Source organism: Mastacembelus armatus, chromosome 8 (genome assembly GCF_900324485.2).
Source record: "Mastacembelus armatus chromosome 8, fMasArm1.2, whole genome shotgun sequence".
In the NCBI taxonomy this organism is placed as follows: Eukaryota; Metazoa; Chordata; class Actinopteri; order Synbranchiformes; family Mastacembelidae; genus Mastacembelus; species Mastacembelus armatus.
In genome coordinates this window covers 10,269,394-10,288,871 of record NC_046640.1, presented here as the reverse complement: position 1 = coordinate 10,288,871, position 19,478 = coordinate 10,269,394, and the positions used below count along the sequence as shown (strand labels likewise).

The following is a 19,478-nucleotide window of genomic DNA, read 5'->3' as shown; positions in this document are numbered from 1 at the left end:
CTTCTAAGGTTTCTTCCATTTTATTCCCTGCTAAGAAGTTTCTTAAGATTTGTAGTGCTTGTGATGCCCTGAGGCAAATGTGTGGGGCTATATAAATTAAACTTGACTTGACTTCCACAGATTGATATTTTTCATCCCAGCATGAAATGGCATTTCTTCAGGAAAGGGATCCCTGGATAGGTTAGATGGCCCCGTGCCCACTCCAATAGACAGAGGGTGAATGAAGAGAAATAAGTCGATTGCAGCGCTGATAGAATCTTCTGTCACATACTCAGAGGTGTAAGGTGCATGTGCATTTTAAGGTAAGAGCTACTAAACAGTCATAGTAGCAGGATCACAACCTGGACCCTTAAATGAACATTAAAAGAAGGTTTAAAAAACTGTTTCTGTTAGCGTTAACAGCATTACCAAGCTAGACAGGAACCGACTGTAGCAGACCATCTAGTCTGCAGAGAGGATCATCTGGGCTGATCTTCCCTCCATCCAAGACCTGTACTGGTCCATGGTCAGAAAACGGAGAAGGAGCATCTCCGCAGACCCCTCATACCCTGGACACAAACTGTTCAGACTCCACCCCTCTGGAAGGCGCTACAGAGCACTGTACAGTGAACGACCCAGCACAGAGACAGCTTCTTCCCGAGGCTGTGTCCTCATGAACTCTAATATCCCAGACCAGCAGAGACAACCACTGTGCAATGACACATCATGTATATTTGTTACATCTGTACCTTACAAAAATATGCATTAGTGTGCACAGACCTGGCCAATAAAGTCTACTATTACATAATCAGAGTATCATAACCCTGTTTGTGTTATATATTACGTGCATATCCACGCCTCATGTGTCTCACTGTTTTAACGTGCCTGTACTATTACCCCTGGTCAGGACTGTGGCATGCTGCAGTGAATAAGTGGAGCCAGTGTGTGAGGTGTTTCTGGGCCCACACCTCCGGGGGGTTTAAGGCGTCGGAGACACGTGGTGCCGCCTCACTTCCTGGTTGAAGATGGCGGATGAGAATGAGACAGCACCGATGCCGGAGAGAGAAGATGTAGAGGACCACGGGCACTGCAGCGACTGTGAAAACAAAGAGCACCACTCTGACGATGGGTAAGAGGACTGGCTCGGTGGAATCGTGGTGTAAAATGTGTCGCATTTCTGTGCACGTTGGCAAAGCGAATGTAAAGTAAAGCTTCGGCGACTAGTCGGGGATAGACGGCGATTGATGGAGGAGGTTTATCCCGCCCACTTTCTTTCACCTCATTGGTTGGATTCGGCGTTTTCGATCTAGTTCTTTGTCGTGATTGGCTAAGCGGGTGTTCGGTTGCTCATGTGGGCGGGATTTAGCGTAGTTCCCCTTCAGCTCTGTTAGCAAGGCGTCGTAGGGGGTTTGAAAAGCAAACTGCCCTCAGGAGCGACTTTTACTATAAAACTCGAGGTTTAGCAGCATTTATACGACTTAATAAAAGACGTTTATTGTTTTCATGAAATTGACAAATCATTATGTTATTCCTGCGACGTTGCAGAGAGGCTGAAAATGATGCAATTCATGGCAACCCTAGCTGACATTTCGCGAGTTAGCCTGCGTGCTAATATATCTGTCAAACCCCTTTTGTCTGTGGTTTGGCTTCAGACACATGGAAGTCAAATAAAAGCTGCATGTTGTTGCATGTGCAGCTTGATGAGGACATCTCTGTGGCCAGGCCTCGGTACCTGGGTTGTCCAGGAAGCTTTTAGTTCCCCCTTTAGCCTCAGAGATATGACAGACCCTGAAGCAGCCCATGTCAGAGCAGCTCTGACTTTAAAATAGGCTTTAATGGAAATCCTGCTTTGCTTGGCATTGGCCTATGTGCGTGTTTACCACACCAAAGAAGCACAGGCCAAAGGCAAATAGAAAGAGAAAGTCCTGCATGTAAGGCAGTGGCTCCTAACACTGTCTCACTTGTGACCCCTTATGAAGAGTCCTTGTCAACTTCTGATCCCGCTTTTTCTCAAGATCTGCCTAACTTCCCCTTTAACCTGGGTGGGAGAGGATGAACTTTGGGTTACAGATATTAATACTGATATTAATAGGTTTTCCAGTTAAAATCAGCTGGTCTACTGTCAGGTAATGGATTAGAAATGTCATGGTAATATGTTATTCATAGGCCACTTCTGAATATACAAAATAAGTTGCTAAACTTGACATGTTTCTTCTACACTGATCTTTCAATCTTAATCACCTAATCAAATATGTTTTAAGCGCAAGGCTTTAATAGTAAATAGCAGATGTTTATTATGGGAATACTGCAGCTGTGACTAGAGTATTCATGTGCCAAGGATGTGATGTAACGTGATTGATCCATTTAAAAATCACTGATATGATTGAGGCTAGAATCAGTGTGTAACGGGACTTTGCACCAGGGTCCAGCATTTCACGGGGGTAGCTAAAGATTTCTTGGCTAAACTAAAATTTTTCTCCCTGAGCCATTGCTGCTGTAACAGGAATGTGATGACCCTATTTATTAATTTAAGTGACACAAATGTGGGCCTCACTGGTGCTCCTTTTCAGCAACATGTGCTGTTTCTTTCCACCCAACGCACACAGAAACAAAGAGCAGTTCTGGCTGTTCACTGGTCCACGCTGTTGAAATGGAAGCATGTGGAAGAGACTATTGAATGTTTTGTTGTCCATTGTCCCACACACTCCCTCACTGACCTCTTGTACATACATATGTACATGCGCATATATGCTACGCACTCTCCCAGAGGTCATGTGATTCACCATCTGTCCTGGTGCTACAAATACAGGCCAGTGCATGGCCTCTCTTCTCCCTTGGACCCTAATGAGATTATCCTCTGTAAGTATGTAGTCTTTCATGGGCCAGTGGATGGGATAGATGGGTGGGGGTGTATGAACTGATCAAATAAACGGGTCCAGAAACAGACTTTGGGTGGGGGCTATGTAACTGTCTGTGAATGGTGATCGAAATTAACCTGTAACCTTGTGATTCTTATTTCAGCAAACCTGAAAACCTCAGTGGAACAGGGACACAGTCTATATGTGTCCACTTCTCTATTTTATATATCTCCTGCCTATTTCTTACTCTGTGTCCCTTTTACCTAATGATATAATAGTGACACTGATGTGGTTGTGTGTTTTTTCTAGAAACCATGTCCTCCTCTGGGATAACAGGATACATGTCTTAAACACAGTGATACAAGGGTTTAGACTGATGAATTGGGTGTGTGTATCTGACACGTCTTTAATCTTTGACCACGATATTTCCTCCTGGCTGGTAGTTTAATGCCTGCTCTTTCTGTCTTTATCCAGTGACAGAGGTCTGGGAGATGACACTGGTGCCAAGAAGAAGAAAAAGAAGCAGAAGAAGAAGAAGAAGGCTGGCACCACAGAAGCAGCTCAGGACACCCTTGCCAAGGCATGAAGCCCTTAAGTTTTAAAGTAACACATTTAACTCCCAGTGCAGCCCTAAATATCGCATATATCTTGGCTATCACATGTTTATCAAGAAGATGTTTTATTTGGGGTAAACTGACCGTATTAACAGCTTTGATGTTTGTTTGTCCCCCTTAGAATTTAATTTGTCCTCACTTTCCAAACAGGTGAATTCATTGCCAGCTGATAAGCTACAGGAGATCCAAAAGGCCATTGAACTGTTCTCCGTAGGCCAAGGCCCTGCCAAAACCATGGAGGAGGCGAGTCGGAGAAGTTACCAGTTCTGGGACACGCAGCCTGTGCCCAAGCTAGGTATGACATTTGACATGACTTTAAGTTCAAAACCCACAACTGATCGAATGTCTCACATCTCCAGTTTGTGGGCTTCATGTTGGAAATGTTTTTTTGTTTTCCTTCAGGGGAGACGGTGACGTCACATGGCTCCATTGAACCTGACAAAGACAACATTCGAGAGGAGCCCTACAGCCTCCCACAGGGCTTCAGCTGGGACACCCTCGACCTGGGGGATGCTGGTGTGGTAAGAAACTGTATAAGCACAGACACAGGAGGGACGCAGAAGTGTAATTCTAAAAGGAAACAAAGATGTATCTCAAGTACACAGAAAATCTATTGCTTCAAGTGTTTTTGTGTATGATGTGGTGATGTGTTTCACATGGTCACTTTGGCCCATAGACTTTATATAATGACATGCATACTGAAAGATTCTTTTCTTTTTGACTTTACTTTATTTTTTAAAGCTATAACTTCATGTGAAATTCTGCCTTTTTTTTTTTTTTAATCTAAAACTAGCTCAAGGAGCTTTATACCCTTCTCAATGAGAACTATGTGGAGGATGATGACAACATGTTCAGATTTGACTACTCCCCTGAGTTCCTGCTCTGGTAATTAGTTTCAGAAGTGATATTTTTCTAATTGAAACACCTTATAAAGATCTTAGATGTTAGTGCTTAATACTGTATGGTGTGTTTGACTGTCTTTCAGGGCCTTGCGCCCTCCTGGCTGGTTGCCTCAGTGGCATTGCGGAGTGAGGGTCAACTCCAACCAAAAGCTTGTGGGCTTTATCAGTGCCATTCCTGCCACCATTCACATTTATGACATGTAAGTTAACACAACAGTGCACTGTAAAATGATATGGGATTTTATCAATTCAAATGCTACATAGAATAGGATTATTTATTTTTCTGCTTAAGAATTTTGCATCCTGCTGCTTTAATCTTTCTTGATGTGTCCAGTACTTGGAGTCCACCTGAAATAAATTGAAATTGCTTTGGAAACAGTTTAGAAAGGCACATACTTCTCACAATTCCAAGGAGTTTCGACCATCTCAGCAGCTCTCGATCAGTCGGGACTTACCCAAGAAGACTTTAAAGTGATAACTGCTGGTAAAGGGGCTTGTGCAAATTACTGAATTGAGGGTGTGAATACTTTTGTAAATGAGAAATTTCATTTTTTTAAAGTCTTTGAGTGGTAAATGAGTGTCGACTGATGGGCAAAAATGCACTTTTATCAGTTTAAAATGAAAAATACTGCATAATAAGGTTTGGAAAAAAGTTCCTATAGAGTTAGAATCTTGAGTTAAGTAAATGCACCAGAAAGTCTAATTGAAATACTACTGATTACCTTTCCCTTTTTAATTCATTCTAGGGAGGATACCTGAATGTGATTTGGTCAGATACAATATTCAATATATGTTGTGTTGTGTTTTAGAGAGAAGAAAATGGTTGAGATAAATTTCCTCTGCGTCCACAAGAAGCTTCGCTCCAAACGAGTTGCTCCGGTTCTGATCCGAGAAATCACCAGACGGGTCAACCTGCAGGGCATCTTTCAGGCTGTGTACACTGCTGGGGTGGTACTACCCAAACCTGTTGCCACATGCAGGTGGGTCTCACAGAGAAACCGTCTTTCTTTTTCTTCATCTACAGTGTAAAGTCAGGATTTACATTACATAATATTTCTTTGCACAGATACTGGCATCGCTCATTAAACCCACGCAAACTGATCGAGGTGAAGTTCTCCCATCTGAGCAGGAACATGACTATGCAGCGCACCATGAAGTTGTACCGTCTGCCTGAGGTTGGTGAAAATGCACACACACATAGAGAATAAGCGTGTAAGAAGGACCTTGTATTCTTGCATGGCTTTATTCTTCTTCTTCACTGTTATTTCTGCTCCAGGCCCCAAAGACTCAAGGTCTGCGGCTGATGACCAAGAAGGATGTGCCGGTTGTGCATCGCCTCCTCCGTGAATACCTGAGCCAGTTCAACCTGGTGCCTGTCATGAACCAGGAAGAGGTGGCACACTGGCTGCTGCCCCGGGAGAACATTATCGACACTTACCTGGTGGAGGTAAATACTATTCTGCAGTCTTTACCAGATACCGTCTTTAAACCGTATTGCTGGTGTGTTGTCGTCTGAGAGGCATTATAAATCGTATGTTGTTCTTGACAGAACGATGGCAAGGTAACAGATTTCCTGAGTTTCTACACACTGCCCTCTACCATCATGAACCACCCTGTGCACCGCAGCCTAAAAGCAGCATACTCTTTCTACAACGTGCACACCACCACCCCCCTGCTCGACCTGATGTCTGATGCCCTCATCCTGGCCAAATCGGTGCGTTCCTCTTCAGTCCATGCATCCATCTTCTGTTTCCACACAGGGAACTAATTTTGTCTTCTTTATGCAGAAAGGGTTTGATGTCTTCAATGCACTGGATCTGATGGAAAATAAGACTTTCCTGGACAAGCTTAAGTTTGGCATTGGTGATGGGAACCTACAGTATTATCTGTACAATTGGAAGTGTCCCAGCATGGGAGCAGAAAAGGTACTTTCTCTCTTTTTTTTTTTTTTAAACAATGGCTTAATGTTATCTGCTGTATTTAAAGTAAAAAAAAATTATATTTAATATTTATCGGTGGAAAACTTAAAAAAAAAAAAAAAAAAAAAGTGGGATTTTTAAAATTCTGGTGGAGTTTTGCTGCCTTCTTAACAGCTCCTCCTCTTTTTTTCTTAGGTTGGCTTAGTGCTGCAGTGATGTCCCATTACCCCATGAACGGGTGTCACCTACAGGCCAGGAGAGCGCATCATCACACTGACCACCTGACAGATGGACTGATGATTTTCTGCTTCAGGAAAGGAAAACCCACAGCCCATTTTTACTTTTTGACCGTTGGAACTTTGACCTGCACTACCGCTGCCAGGCAGGGGCACAGGGAGAGTCTTCAGCTCTTCCTCCTCCCTCAATCACATGGACCTTAAGCCATTGTAGTTACCATCCCAGAAAACCATATTAGATCTGAGAGCTGTCTTGATTGTACCAAACACACATACACACAAGAACAGTTTGCACAGATTACTGTATACCAAGCGCTCACCGTTGGCGTACCTATGATGCATGTAAATAATTTCAAACATAACTGCAGTTTATTCCCTAACACATAAAAACTAGAACCTACTGTTTTATTTTAGTCCCGATGTTGAAAGTGCTTTTTGCAATTAAAATGAATCTGTCATCCTTAAATTTTAGAGATAAAAAATCAAAAATGATCAAAAAATATTTTAAAGAGGAAAAGGCTTAAAAAGATGAGGTAATAAATACCAAAAGTGGACACCAGATAAGGGCTTTTGTTAAGATTTATGTCATGCTTGACCCTGTGTCATTTTAATTTTCCTCATTAAACCCTCTGTTGCACCAGTCCCCGTGGAGATGTTTTCAGCACAGCTCAAAGATGTTTTTGCCAGAGTTGGCGTTCACCTCCTGGAGGGCTTCTCATCTGTATTAACTTTCATGACCCTCCTCCCCAGCTTACTGCACTAACAGAAGAAGCTGCGAGAGAAACGCAGACTAATAACGGACTGGACGGCATCATTTTTGGATGAACTTGGGACTGCTACGGAGAGGGTGAAGGCACTGATGGGCTTTATCAACACAAAGATCAGCAGGGAGCAGATTTGTAATGACACCTCTTGATTGAACCATGCTGCAGTTTCGACATCCACCCTTATGGGCTCTGACTTTGATGGGGTGTTAGGCAAATCAAAATTTAAAACAAAGTGATTGAGGGCACTTTTGGAGACTTTCTGAGCTCAGTATGCAGATCTTGCTTGACGGAGTCACATAAGTCTTAAAAATTTACAAATCTTAAATATAGTCTTAAATATACAAAAAATAGACCCACAAGAAAGTGTTTACAAACTCTATGTCAGGCTCTTTACTGTACAAAGGCATAGTTATGCTTTGTTTTTGTCTCATTTGATGCAGTCTCTACTATATATGCTTGGAAGTGATACGTTTTTTTTTTTGTTTTGTTAAAGCAGTGAAATATGAACCTCACAGGTTAACATTTCAGCTCATACAGCATTCAGAGCCATACAATGACCAGCTGGTACAAGTCAGTCAAAGTCTGAGAGAGTTCAGGGTGGATGCTGGAGCTGGGCCTGTGAATGGCAGTCTGGACTTCAGGACATTGTGCAGAGTTGGTGATGCTGAAGATGACTGGGGAAATTTCCCCAATATGGAAGTATTTCTTATGTGAATTGATGGTTCTGTTTGCAAACAGATGTAAAAGAACAATGGGTCTTGTGGTGTTGTGATGCAGGAGGCAAATGTGAAGACGCAGGTTATTTTTGTTTGTTTTTGAGCAAAAAAATAAAATCTAGAAGTTGCTGTGAGGTTGGTGCATGTGATTTGCCAAAAGGAGAGCATGCTAATTAACCCTTAGGGCCCTGGACTTCACCTGCAAAAGTCACACAGAAAGACTGTGGACCACAAACATGCAAAACAACCAAAAAAGCATTTTTTAGTCAGGGAGGAGGGTTTTTCTTCTCTGTGCCTGGGGATGTGCTGTGTTATCCTGTGTCCAGGCCTACATGACATGGCAATCAAAGAAAATGCAGCAGAATAAAAAAACTAAACCCATTCTTATTGTGTCAAGTATAAAATAACCACATAAAACGGGACGCACAGATTTGTAGAAATAAACGGAACTAAATAAGGCTTTATATTTAAAAAAGGTAGGTGTTAGAGCTGATCAAGATAATTAACCTATACATATTTTGGTATATAACAAAATAGTTTTGTACCAATTGGTTTAGGTTTCACGTGTGAGTCGTATCGAAGAAAGGCTGCAATTGGTCGGCATGAGGGCGGAAGTAGCTAATCTCCGCAGCGTGTGATATTGACGTTACTTAATACAGCTCCACAATGTCGACAAGTGTGGTGATTATTTTAGTCGCTTTGATCGTAGTTATAATAAAATATGTCTTCAGCAGCCGTGGGCCCAATCCCTTCGAGACAGACACACGAGAACCGCTGAAAAAGATGGTTCACGATAAGAAAGAGAAAAAGAAAGTTCTGAAACAAGGTGAGTTAAATAATAGAGTGAAGGAAAAAGCACCTTTGTTTTTGTGTTGCAATAAATGATTTGGCTTAGTCAGTGTAGATAAAGGTGCCGAGCAGTCAGAGCTGTAGGGCAAAGTGTGTCTGCAGATAGAATAGATAATCACATTTAACCTGTGAGGTCGAAAAATGTTCTAAATTATTGTCTTAAATTTATTTCTGTACAATTGGAACATTTAAATTGAGCTTGAGGAACTTAAGGTCAAATGATCATTAGTGTTTATTTAGAATTAATCATTCTTAAATATCAAAATAATAAAAACCCGTCACAAATTGGTTTGGTATGTCTAGTTTCTGCCTTCAGTCTAAAATCTACAGATATTATTTACAGACATTAAACAGAGACATCTCGTATGTGTCAAGCTGGAGCCATGTAATGTTTGGTCTAATTTTCCTCTGTGCATTTTGTGTCAGCGGATTGTGCCATTAACATTGCTGCTGTTTGAATGTCTCCTTGGCTTTTCTTAAGGGTTCGTGGCAAGTAAACTACCTGACAACCTGGATGCCATCATCATTGGCAGTGGGATCGGAGGGCTTGGACTTGCGGTGTTGCTGGCCAAAGTCGGAAAGAAAGTCCTGGTTCTGGAGCAGCATGATCGGGCTGGAGGGTGCTGCCACACGTTCACTGAGAAAGGCTTTGAGTTTGATGTTGGTGAGAAAGATGGTTCACGTCTTTTATTTCCATCTTTTATATCAAAATATCACACTTAATATTATGAAATCGATGCTTCTGTCAGGCTATAACATTTTCACATCATTGGGAATAAATGTTTCCACGTTTTCTTTCTTGCTCCCTCAGGAATCCACTACATTGGAGGGTTGGAGGATCATAAGCCTTTACGCTGCATGCTGGACCAGATGACCAACGGACAGCTGCAGTGGGAACCTCTGGACAACCCGTTTGACCACGTAGTTCTGGGACCTCCCGAAAATCGCCGCCACTATCCCATCTACAGTGGCTGGAGCCGCTTCACTGAGGAACTGAAGAAACGTTTCCCAGGAGAGGAGAAGGCCATTGATGAGTACGTGAAACTGACCAAGGTAGGATCTTTTTGCATTACAGATTTCTGAAGGGCTCAATGTTGGTGAATCAAATGTCGGAGAAATTTACAAGATGGTTTCCTACTTAAAACATTATCGTTTTACCCAACCCCTGAATTACATCTGCAGTTTGTTTTGACACACAGATGAAGGAATGTCAGTTGTTTGTTCATCTGTGTGGAGTCAAGTTAGTGCATCTGCTTATTTTTTTCAACATTATGTGTGTTTCTAAATGAGCCACTGTCCAGTTTTATTTCTCTGCTGTAACCAAAAGGACAATTTAAAAGGTTTGACTAGTGCAGGTATTTACCATTAATAAAACGTAGTCGAACATACAAACGACTCACTCACGTTCAAGTGTCTGTCAGTCTAATACATCATCTGTCTTTTGTATCCAGAAAACCGGACGTGGCATTTGGTTCCTTGTTCTGTTGAAGCTCTGCTCTGTCCCCTTGGCCAAGTTCCTGGTGTACACCGGTCTGGTCAAACGGCTGTCTTTCTTCTTCAGAATGGCGCCCCGCAGCCTGACAGAAGTGGTCAATGAACTGACGGAGAACAAGGACCTCCGGGCCGTCTTAACCTACGTATTTGGCACCTATGGTAATCCTCGGTTGTAGTTCTCTTGGTGTAATACGATTATTTCTTCTGTGTTCTAATCATTGTTTTTGTTTCCTTCTTTGAACTGCAGGTAATATACCCAAAGATGCCAGTTTTGCTATGCACAGCTTGTTACTCTGTCACTACCTGAACGGGGCCTGGTATCCTAAAGGTGGCGCCAGTCAAATTGCGTACCACATGATTCCGATTATTGAGAAGGCTGGCGGTGCTGTTCTGGTACGAGCTCCAGTCAATCGTATCTTGTTCAATGAGGACAAGGAAGCTTATGGTGGGTGTTTTTCTATAACCAATCTCAGCACTCAGCTCCTGCAGAGAGGGGGGGTCTCCTGCATTTGTTTGTTTTTGTGGTTTCAGGTGTGAGCGTCATGAAAGGACAGGAAGAAATACATATCCGTGCCCCAATGGTCATCTCTAACGCTGGCATCTTCAACACCTACCAGAAGCTGCTGCCCGAAGACCTCCAGGCCACGCCAGGTTGGACAGGAATAAGTGCTGCAACAAATATTATTGTCATAATCAATTCGGTTTTTGTGTTTTCAGTTAATCCCTTAAATGTTTAGTTCGTGTAAAAATCGCTATCACAGTCTCTCAAAGCCCAAGGTGACAACAGAAAAGATTTCTTTCTGCATGGCTGCTGAGTTGTTTGTTTTAACTCATTATCCTGACCAAAGGTATCAAGATTATGGCAGTGAAAGAAAGTTTAAAACGGAGTTAAATAAATTAAGTAAAAAGATAAATGGACTTTTGGATTTAGTTCTCTATTAATTCTGTTGAGAGACTGACTGTCTCAGCACTAGAGCAAATCTCTATTAAATGGGATTCAGCAGTACACATAATATTTATCTTTATGAATAAATTTGAAGTGTTTTTTTGTGTGTGAGAGCTGTTTGTAAAGGCGTTCTCTGTGATGTGATTCTCCTGCCTTACAGCCATCCAGAAGCAGCTGAGTATGATGAAGAGAGGTGCTACTGGTGTGAGTGTTTTTCTGGGTCTGACTGGAACCAAGGAGGAGCTGGGCCTGAAGGCGGACAACTACTGGGTCTTTGCTGACAACAATTTTGATGAATTGTATGTTGTATAAAATTTTGCATTTGTTTCCTAAGGCAGTTTTTATCTGGTGTTAGCACCCTCTTAGCTCAGTGTACAAATGGAGGAGTATTAGAAGTGTATGCATCTTGAACTGGAGCATTTTGCATGGAATTGAAGCTGCTAACATAAAATTTTGAGATTGTAGTCACAGCAGAAACACACTGTTCAGATGTATCGTCCAAAAGTTAGAGTTACATGCTGTCAGGAATGGTTCCTGCTGGCAGTTTCTTGTTTATCATTTTACTCGAGGACATCTGAAATATTTTAGCAGTTTTAGTTATTTTGTATCTGCGTGAATTTACCAAAGCTGTCTTTCACAGGATGGAGAATTACGTGAATGGAAACAGGGAGGAGTCAGCAAAAAATATACCTTTTCTGTTTGTCGCGTCTCCATCAGCCAAAGATTCTACATCAGAGGAAAGATCGCCAGGTACAGAGACATGAGATGAAGTTTATTAGTATTTCCTCCCAACAGTTATTATGGAGAATTTTAAGCAGAGAATGATGATTGACAGTTTTTTAAACTTTCTCTCCCATCTGACTTGTTTTTCTTTACACTAGGCAAGTCCACCTTGACTCTTTTCTTCTTTGCCAAGTATGAGTGGTTTGAGGAGTGGAAGGACAACAAAGTAACAAACAGAGGGACGGACTACAAAGAGCTGAAGGAGACTTTCACTGACTCTGTGCTGAAGATGGTTATGGACATCTTCCCTAAAATAACTAGAGACAAGGTAAAGTTTCAGAATCATCATGGCAGATCGATGAATAACTCCAGTCATAATTATCATTTTTATACTGTAATTGTTTTTAAGGTAGTTTTCTCGGATGTAGCTTTTTTTATTATTGGTGATGTTTATTTTTATATTCTGATAATTTTATCATTAGATTTTGCATCATATTTTATTGTTTTATGTTGTTTGAAGACATATATATGCTCACTCACCTGTTTTCTGTGTTTGTGTAGGTTGAGTACATTGACACTGGAACCCCCATCACAAACACACACTACATTGGAGCCGCCAAAGGTGAAATCTATGGAGCAGATCATGGCTTGGCCCGGTTCAGCCCCGAACTCAACGTTATAGTGAGACCCCAGACCCCACTGAAGAATCTCTATTTGACAGGTCAGTCCATCTGCACCATGTAGCATAATATCAACCAGCCAGCATTTTAAGATCACCTTTGTTTCCTTTAGAGCATCCTCAGCCTCCAGACAGTTCTGTTTGTTTTGTTTTTTTTTGTTTCACAGGGCAGGATATGTTTTTGTGCGGCTTTGCCGGTGCTCTCGCTGGTGCTCTGACCTGCGGCTCAGCCATCCTCAACCGCAACCTCCATTTGGATGCTGTCGCCCTGGCAAAGAAATCAAAATGTGGCAATGGCAAATTCAAAAGGGAGTAATTGCCTGACAGCATTCAGCTGAGCATCATGAATCAACAATACTAATATCGAGGAAAACTGCATTTTCCACACTGACTCATAGCAGAACTAACGTGTCTCTTCTTTTCTTTAGTGTGCACATCCCTGCACATGTTCATGTTTGATGACTTCAGTTTGGTTAAACTGTGAGAAAGATGAGACACGTATCTGAGTAATTGAGTGTGTTGAGCTCTCAACAGTCAACACTTATCAAAAGTTATGTGACTTCAAGCTAAAGCTTCTCTAAGTCATTAACTAAAGGCTTGTATATGCTGTAGTTAAGCTTCTTTGTTTCCAGACGTGCCTTTGCACTTAACAATTGTGCCTAATAATCAGAAATAAGATGGATAATAAGAGATTAAAGATTGAAAAAGAAAATGGTATTTTTCCTGGTTGTGTTTGTTTACAATCATTCCTCCATGTGCTAATAAAAGGGGTACAAACGTTAATTACATCTACCTATCTAATCTGACTACAGACACTACTTTGGATGCTGTTTGATCTCTGTTTCAGTCTACTTTGTATGTTTTTCTTAGTAGGTAATAAATAAATAAACAGTGCATCAGTTTCCAGAACCACCTTTATTCAAATACATTTCTGCAGCACACATGGTTACTTATAGCAATACTCATAGTTTCTAAGGGGTTTAACTTAATAAAACTATACCTCAACATGTCAACTTCACTGTAAACTTAGTATTTGTAAACTTCATTACAGCTCTTATTTATTTATTATTTTTGTGCCTGTTGTTGTCTTCAGGAAACCATAGATTTTAAAATGTTCCTATCTGCACCTGAACGCAGCATGTATTTATTCTGACCCTTGGTAAGAGGAGCTGTCTTACCAAAAAAAAAACGTAAATTTTGAGCTTTCTGATTAGTTGGCGAATAAAAGGGGTGTGATTTTCTCATAATTTTCTGATTCTGGTCACAGTTATGTGCGGACGCCGCGGCATGGATGTGAACGTGCGCTCTGCTGTGTGAGGTAAAGTAAGACACGACGATCTGCAGCAACCAAACTCAACATGACATAACGCATGACAATAATGTTATTCCAGGTGGGTTGTGTGACTGTAACAGGTGGTAACTACCAACTAGCTAAGCTGCAAACCTTGGTAGTTCCCGTAGAGCTACGTTAGCTAGCTCCCTCTGGTGTCACCTCACCTGCAGGATAAATCCACGCAGTTTTAACAGCTGTCATCCTAAAGTGGATATTTTTCTGCAAACTTCAGCTTCATTAATCCTGAAACTGGAGCGCAATGGACATCAGCACTACACCTCTGCGCTACGAGCTCCTGGCAGAAGTTGGCGAAGGCTCCTATGGGAAAGTGTACAAAGCCAGAGAGGTGGGGGAGAAACACCGCCTCCTAGCGGTGAAGAAATTCAACATCCGCGGAGACGCGTCGGAGACCGGGATCCCTGTCTTCATGATCCGAGAGGTGGCGCTGCTGCGCAAAATGAAGTACTTCAACCATCCCAACATAGTCCAGTGAGTTTATGTCTTCCTGCGAACACATTTAAATTTGCTGACGTACCAAATGACTAGAGCCCGACCGATATGGGTTTTTTGGGGACGATGCCGCTACCGATATTATGTCGATGTCGATATATTGGCCGATATTATTTATGTGTATATTATAGTACAGTACCAGTCAAAGGTTTGGATACACTTCCACAGGCAATGGCATTTCAATTCGGGTGTCCGAACTTTTGACTGGTACTGTATATAGAATACAATATATATAAACAGAATCTTCTTTTCCTTTTTGGCTGCTCCCTTCAGGGGTTGCCACAGCGAATCATCTGCCTCCATTTAACCCTATCCTCTGTATCCTCCTCACCCACACCAACTATCCTCATGTCCTCCTTCACTACATCCAAGAACCTCCTCTTTGGTCTTCCTCTAGGCCTCCTTCCTGGCAGCTCTAACCTCAGCATCCTTTTCCCAATGTATTCACTGTCCCTCCTCTGAACATGTCCAAACCATCTCAATCTGGCTTCCCTGGCTTTTTCTCCAAAACATCTAACATGAGCTGTCCTTCTGATGTCCTCATTCCTGATCCTATCCATCCTCGTCACTCCCAGAGAGAACCTCAACATCTTCAGCTCTGCTACCTCCAGCTCTGCCTCCTGTCTTTTTCTCAGTGCCACTGTCTCTAAACCAGACAACATTGCTGGTCTCACCACTGTCTTGTCCACCTTTCCTTTCATTCTTGCTGACACTCTTTTGTCACACATCACACCTGACACTTTCCTCCACCCGTTCCAACCTGCTTGCACACGTCTCTTCGCTTCTTTTCCACACTCTCCGTTGCTCTGGACTGTTGACCCTAGGTACTTAAACTCCTCCACCTTCTTCACCTCTACTCCCTGTAACCTCACCGTTCTACTTGAGTCCCTCTCATTTACACACATGTACTCTGTTTTACTGCGGCTAACCTTCATTCCTCTCCTTTCCAGAGCAAACCTCCACCTCTCTAGATTTTCCTCCACCTGCTCCCTGCTCTCACTACAGATGACACTGTCATCTGCAAACATCATGGTCCACAGAGATTCCTGTCTAACCTCATCTGTCAGCCTGTCCATCACCACAGCAAACAAGGGGCTCAAAGCTGATCCTTGGTGCAGTCCCACCTCCACCTTGAACTCCTCTGTCATCCCTACAGCACACCTCACCACTGTCTTACAGCTCTCATACATGTCCTGCACCACTCGAACATACTTCTCTGCCACTCCAGACTTCCTCATACAAAACCACAGCTCCTCTCTCTGCACCCTGTCATACGCTTTTTCCAAATCTACAAAGACACAATGCAGTTCCTTCTGGCCTTCTCTGTACTTCAGCGTTCAGCATTCTCAGACCAAATATTACATCTGTGGTTCTCTTTCTTCGCATGAAACCATACTGCTGCTCACAAATGCTCACTTCTGCACACTGTAAGTCAACAGAACCAGTGGCGGTCGTTGTTAACCTGGGCCGCGACTGATCCGATATGGAAGTCTAATTTGTGATTCACATGTTTGATTTGGCTTAAATGTTACGTCGGATGCCCTTCCTGACACAACCCTCTGCATTTACCCAGACTTGGGACCAGCACATGAAGACACTGGATTGTGCCCCCCTGTGGTTGCATACAATATATATAAACAGAATATATATACATAAACGCATTTTAAACGCACATCAAAAAATGTTAATATTGGCGGCATGTTTCTTCTCCAGTCCGTGCTCAGGTGGTGTTTTAAGTGAATACCACATGTTCACACATATACCAGCGATTCAAGGACAAACTGTAATATGTTTGGTTTTTCTCATGCCATGCTCCCCCTGCATGTGGCTTTTGAAGGTGCAGTATGTGTAAAAGGATAAAGATTTAGAGCCATCTAGTGGTGAGATTACAGAATGCATCTTTCTGAGCGACCTCTCACACCCCACCCTAACGTTTCATCTTTAAAACTAAATGTGACTCCCCATCTAGAGCCAGTGCCTGGTTTGTCCATTCTGGGCTACTGTAGAAACAAGGTGGTGCAACGTGGCTACCTCTATGATGATCTATATTTGGTTTGTGAAAGACAAATTGTCAGGCAATATTCTCTATTATTTCTGTGTATGTGTAGTGTCTCTTAATCTTCATCTAATCTGCTTTAATCACCATAAAACACTTGTTGCATGTTTTTTACCTGATGTGCATGTTTTCCTATCCCTCCGTGATGTAACTCTCCAGACTGTTGGATGCCTCTGCTGTATCAGTGGGCAGAAGCTTGGACCTCACTCTTGTGTTGGAGTACATAGACCAGGACCTGTCTACTTACCTCTCTAAGGTTCCTGCTTCTGGACTGAGCCAGGATTGTATTAAGGTTTGAACTCATTACCTGAATGCACCAGAAAGCTCTTGAAAATGACTTCTGAGGTACAGCGAGAACAAATTCTGCTAAAGTACAACAGCAATTTTCCATACTTTTTCATGTGAATTTCAAGTTTTTTTTTTTTGAATTTCAAGTAGTGATGGTGTCATTTAGTCCAGAAACGCAGAATTACAGGGCATCAAGAGATTGGACAGAGGTCTCGTACATGCTGCAGTGTTTCTTTTCTTTCTTTACAGGATGTGATGCTGCAGCTGCTGCGAGGCCTGGACTTCTTACACACAAACATGGTGCTGCACCGTGACTTAAAACCAGAAAACATCCTGATCAGCAGCCACGGAGAAGTCAAGATTGCAGACTTTGGACTGTCACGCATCTACACCTATAATATCGCTCTGACTCCAGGTGTAAGTGAGGTTACAGTATAGAGTGAAATAGAAAACTGTTAAATGTGTATAACACTGTTGAGTTTTTTATTTTGTCTTCATGTTGTTGTCTGTTCAGGTGGTGACGCTCTGGTACAGAGCACCTGAGGTGCTGCTGAACTCTGTTTACATGTCGTCAGTGGACATGTGGAGCGCCGGCTGCATCTTTGCCGAGCTCTTCCTCCTGAGGTGAGATTGTTTGTGTCTGTTTGTTATACTTCTGTTTTTATTTTTAACTAGGAAGTAAAACGTCAAAGTAGACGTAAAGTCAGCATATAACGTGGTGTGTCCTTTCTTGTTTACCCCAGACCGTTGTTTCAGGCGTACACAGAGGTGCAGCAGCTGCAAAAAATCTTTGAGTGAGTTTTTTTTCTGTTTTGTTTTTTAGTTTAGATGTAAACTAAAAAAGGCTTGTGCTGAAGTTGTTTGTCTTGCTAATTGCAAAAGTTGTGGTACAATCCTGGAAACTGAGTTATTACACTTCATTATAATAAAGTGCTGTTTATGCAATTTAATGCTAAGCATTAGATTTTTTCATATGTTTGTCACTTGCTTTGTACATTTGATTTCAACGTTTATAATGTCAGTAGTTTGTCTGTGTTGGTTTTCATTGATAAACTGTTTCTGCTCTGTGTTGGTCAGGGTCATTGGTTTGCCCAGTGAGGAGGACTGGCCTAAAGACAGCCCAGTCTCATATGCAGTCAACTGGGAGCCAAAAGCTTCCTCCACCAAGCTGCTTCCCAACCTGGGCCCAGATGAGAACGACCTGCTAGCTGTGAGCAGATCTGTTTCTTGGACATATTACTGTTCTTTGAACTGCACAGGCTGATTTTGTTAAGTTAAATACAAAATCATTGAAAGTGTTTTTGACCACTTTACTAAAAATAACCTCATGCCTTCTAGCATCACCTCAACGTGAGGTGAAGTCAGGGAATGATGAAAGTCAGAGAGAATCTTCGTCCTCCAGTCCTCCAGTTGTTACTGAGATATTTCTGTCTGCACCAAAGTGTGGACTCATCAACGCTGTTATTCACCATTAACCTGGTTAAAATAGCAAACATCATCTACAGCTTCACAAATCTAAGAGGGAAGGTGCTATTCTGCAGCCATAGCACTGTAAATAGACAGAGTGGGAAGGTTTAATAAGCCAAGATGTCAGTTTGAAGTCAAACTTGTATTGTGCCTTTTATTCAGAAGATGTGACACAGTCCTCTTCTCCAAGTCGTTTATAACGTGGTCTGTCTTTACCTGCAGCAATGTTTGACATTCAGACCGAGCAGTCGCATCTCAGCTGCCAAAGCTCTGGCTCATACCTTCTTCACCAAGCACTGAAGCTTCCAGTCGAATGAGGAGCAGATGGAAGAAAACCTCAGCTCCTTCTTCCTCCCTGACCCTACACTCAGCTTACCAGTCTTGTGCCACGAGATCCAACGTACACATGTGCAGAGCAAAGACTGTTCACCAGCATCATGAAAGACCCTGCGAACGTCTGTACAGTAAATAAACACCTTTCGCCCTGACATGTGGGACACGGCTCTTATGGCACAAAAATCTCTAGCATGCAGGTGTGACGGGACTTCTGTTTCTCCGTAAACTGCTGACAACACTATTATGAGCACCTTCACGTTGAGGGAGTTAGTTCATGTTGTTACGTTTCACCAAAGCTATTTTGTTCTTCACTTGTACACGCAGGAGGAAATGAAATCCTTTATTTTTGTTTGCTTTTCTGGAGATATTTATGGTGTGTGTTCGCTGGAAAAATGACACCTGTATTTATGTTTGTATTGACAGATTGTACAAGATATTTTTTTTAATTAATGCATGAGTTAACGGTGTTCATTGGAGAAGCGTTTCTATAAATAGACCTGTCTCACAGATCTGACTCTGCATTTCAATGCAACAGCGTTGATCTTGTGTTAACAGTTAAATGAGTCACATCATTTCCTTGTAATCTCGCGGTCTGAACAGAAGGGGGCAGTGGCGAAACGTTTAGCTGCGGACCAATCACAAATATCCTCACCTTGTTATGTTTGGGAACCATAAGTTGAATGACTGAATGATTATTTTGATCAGGGATTGTAGCTCCCCCACTTGAAGGAGTAGTTCACCCCAACTGGCAACCCACTAAGTTTTGGTTGTATTTGCATGTAAAGGCTGCAACAGCGCGTAAAGTC

The 19,478-nt window shown here is 42.2% G+C and overlaps 3 protein-coding genes across 4 annotated transcripts; all 3 read left to right on the top strand.

Moving 5' to 3' along the window:
• The first annotated feature begins 989 nt into the window (after nucleotides 1–989).
• nmt1a (N-myristoyltransferase 1a) lies at nucleotides 990–8,125 on the top strand. The gene is made up of 12 exons (XM_026325919.1): nucleotides 990–1,108; nucleotides 3,312–3,417; nucleotides 3,602–3,746; nucleotides 3,854–3,972; nucleotides 4,245–4,336; nucleotides 4,437–4,553; nucleotides 5,163–5,333; nucleotides 5,420–5,528; nucleotides 5,630–5,800; nucleotides 5,903–6,067; nucleotides 6,141–6,278; nucleotides 6,468–8,125. Exons 1-12 carry the CDS (start codon nucleotides 1,005–1,007, stop codon nucleotides 6,486–6,488), a joined length of 1,458 nt encoding a protein of 485 aa, XP_026181704.1. The 5' UTR covers nucleotides 990–1,004; the 3' UTR covers nucleotides 6,489–8,125.
• A 488-nt stretch (nucleotides 8,126–8,613) lies between these two features.
• Nucleotides 8,614–13,490, top strand: retsat.2 (retinol saturase, tandem duplicate 2). The gene is made up of 11 exons (XM_026326202.1): nucleotides 8,614–8,817; nucleotides 9,322–9,504; nucleotides 9,652–9,893; nucleotides 10,292–10,493; nucleotides 10,582–10,779; nucleotides 10,866–10,985; nucleotides 11,441–11,579; nucleotides 11,921–12,030; nucleotides 12,162–12,331; nucleotides 12,565–12,724; nucleotides 12,850–13,490. The coding sequence occupies exons 1-11, from the start codon at nucleotides 8,658–8,660 to the stop codon at nucleotides 12,996–12,998; spliced, it is 1,833 nt and encodes a 610-aa protein (XP_026181987.1). The 5' UTR covers nucleotides 8,614–8,657; the 3' UTR covers nucleotides 12,999–13,490.
• Nucleotides 13,491–14,222: 732 nt separating this feature from the next.
• Nucleotides 14,223–19,308, top strand: cdk21 (cyclin-dependent kinase 21). 2 transcript variants are annotated; one of them, XM_026326203.1, is made up of 7 exons: nucleotides 14,223–14,504; nucleotides 16,741–16,873; nucleotides 17,119–17,286; nucleotides 17,384–17,493; nucleotides 17,613–17,663; nucleotides 17,947–18,079; nucleotides 18,559–19,308. In XM_026326203.1, the coding sequence occupies exons 1-7, from the start codon at nucleotides 14,275–14,277 to the stop codon at nucleotides 18,634–18,636; spliced, it is 903 nt and encodes a 300-aa protein (XP_026181988.1). In that variant the 5' UTR covers nucleotides 14,223–14,274; the 3' UTR covers nucleotides 18,637–19,308. The 2 variants fall into 2 exon arrangements, with proteins under 2 accessions (XP_026181988.1, XP_026181989.1); XM_026326204.1 differs by lacking the exon at nucleotides 17,613–17,663.
• The last annotated feature ends 170 nt before the right edge of the window (nucleotides 19,309–19,478 follow it).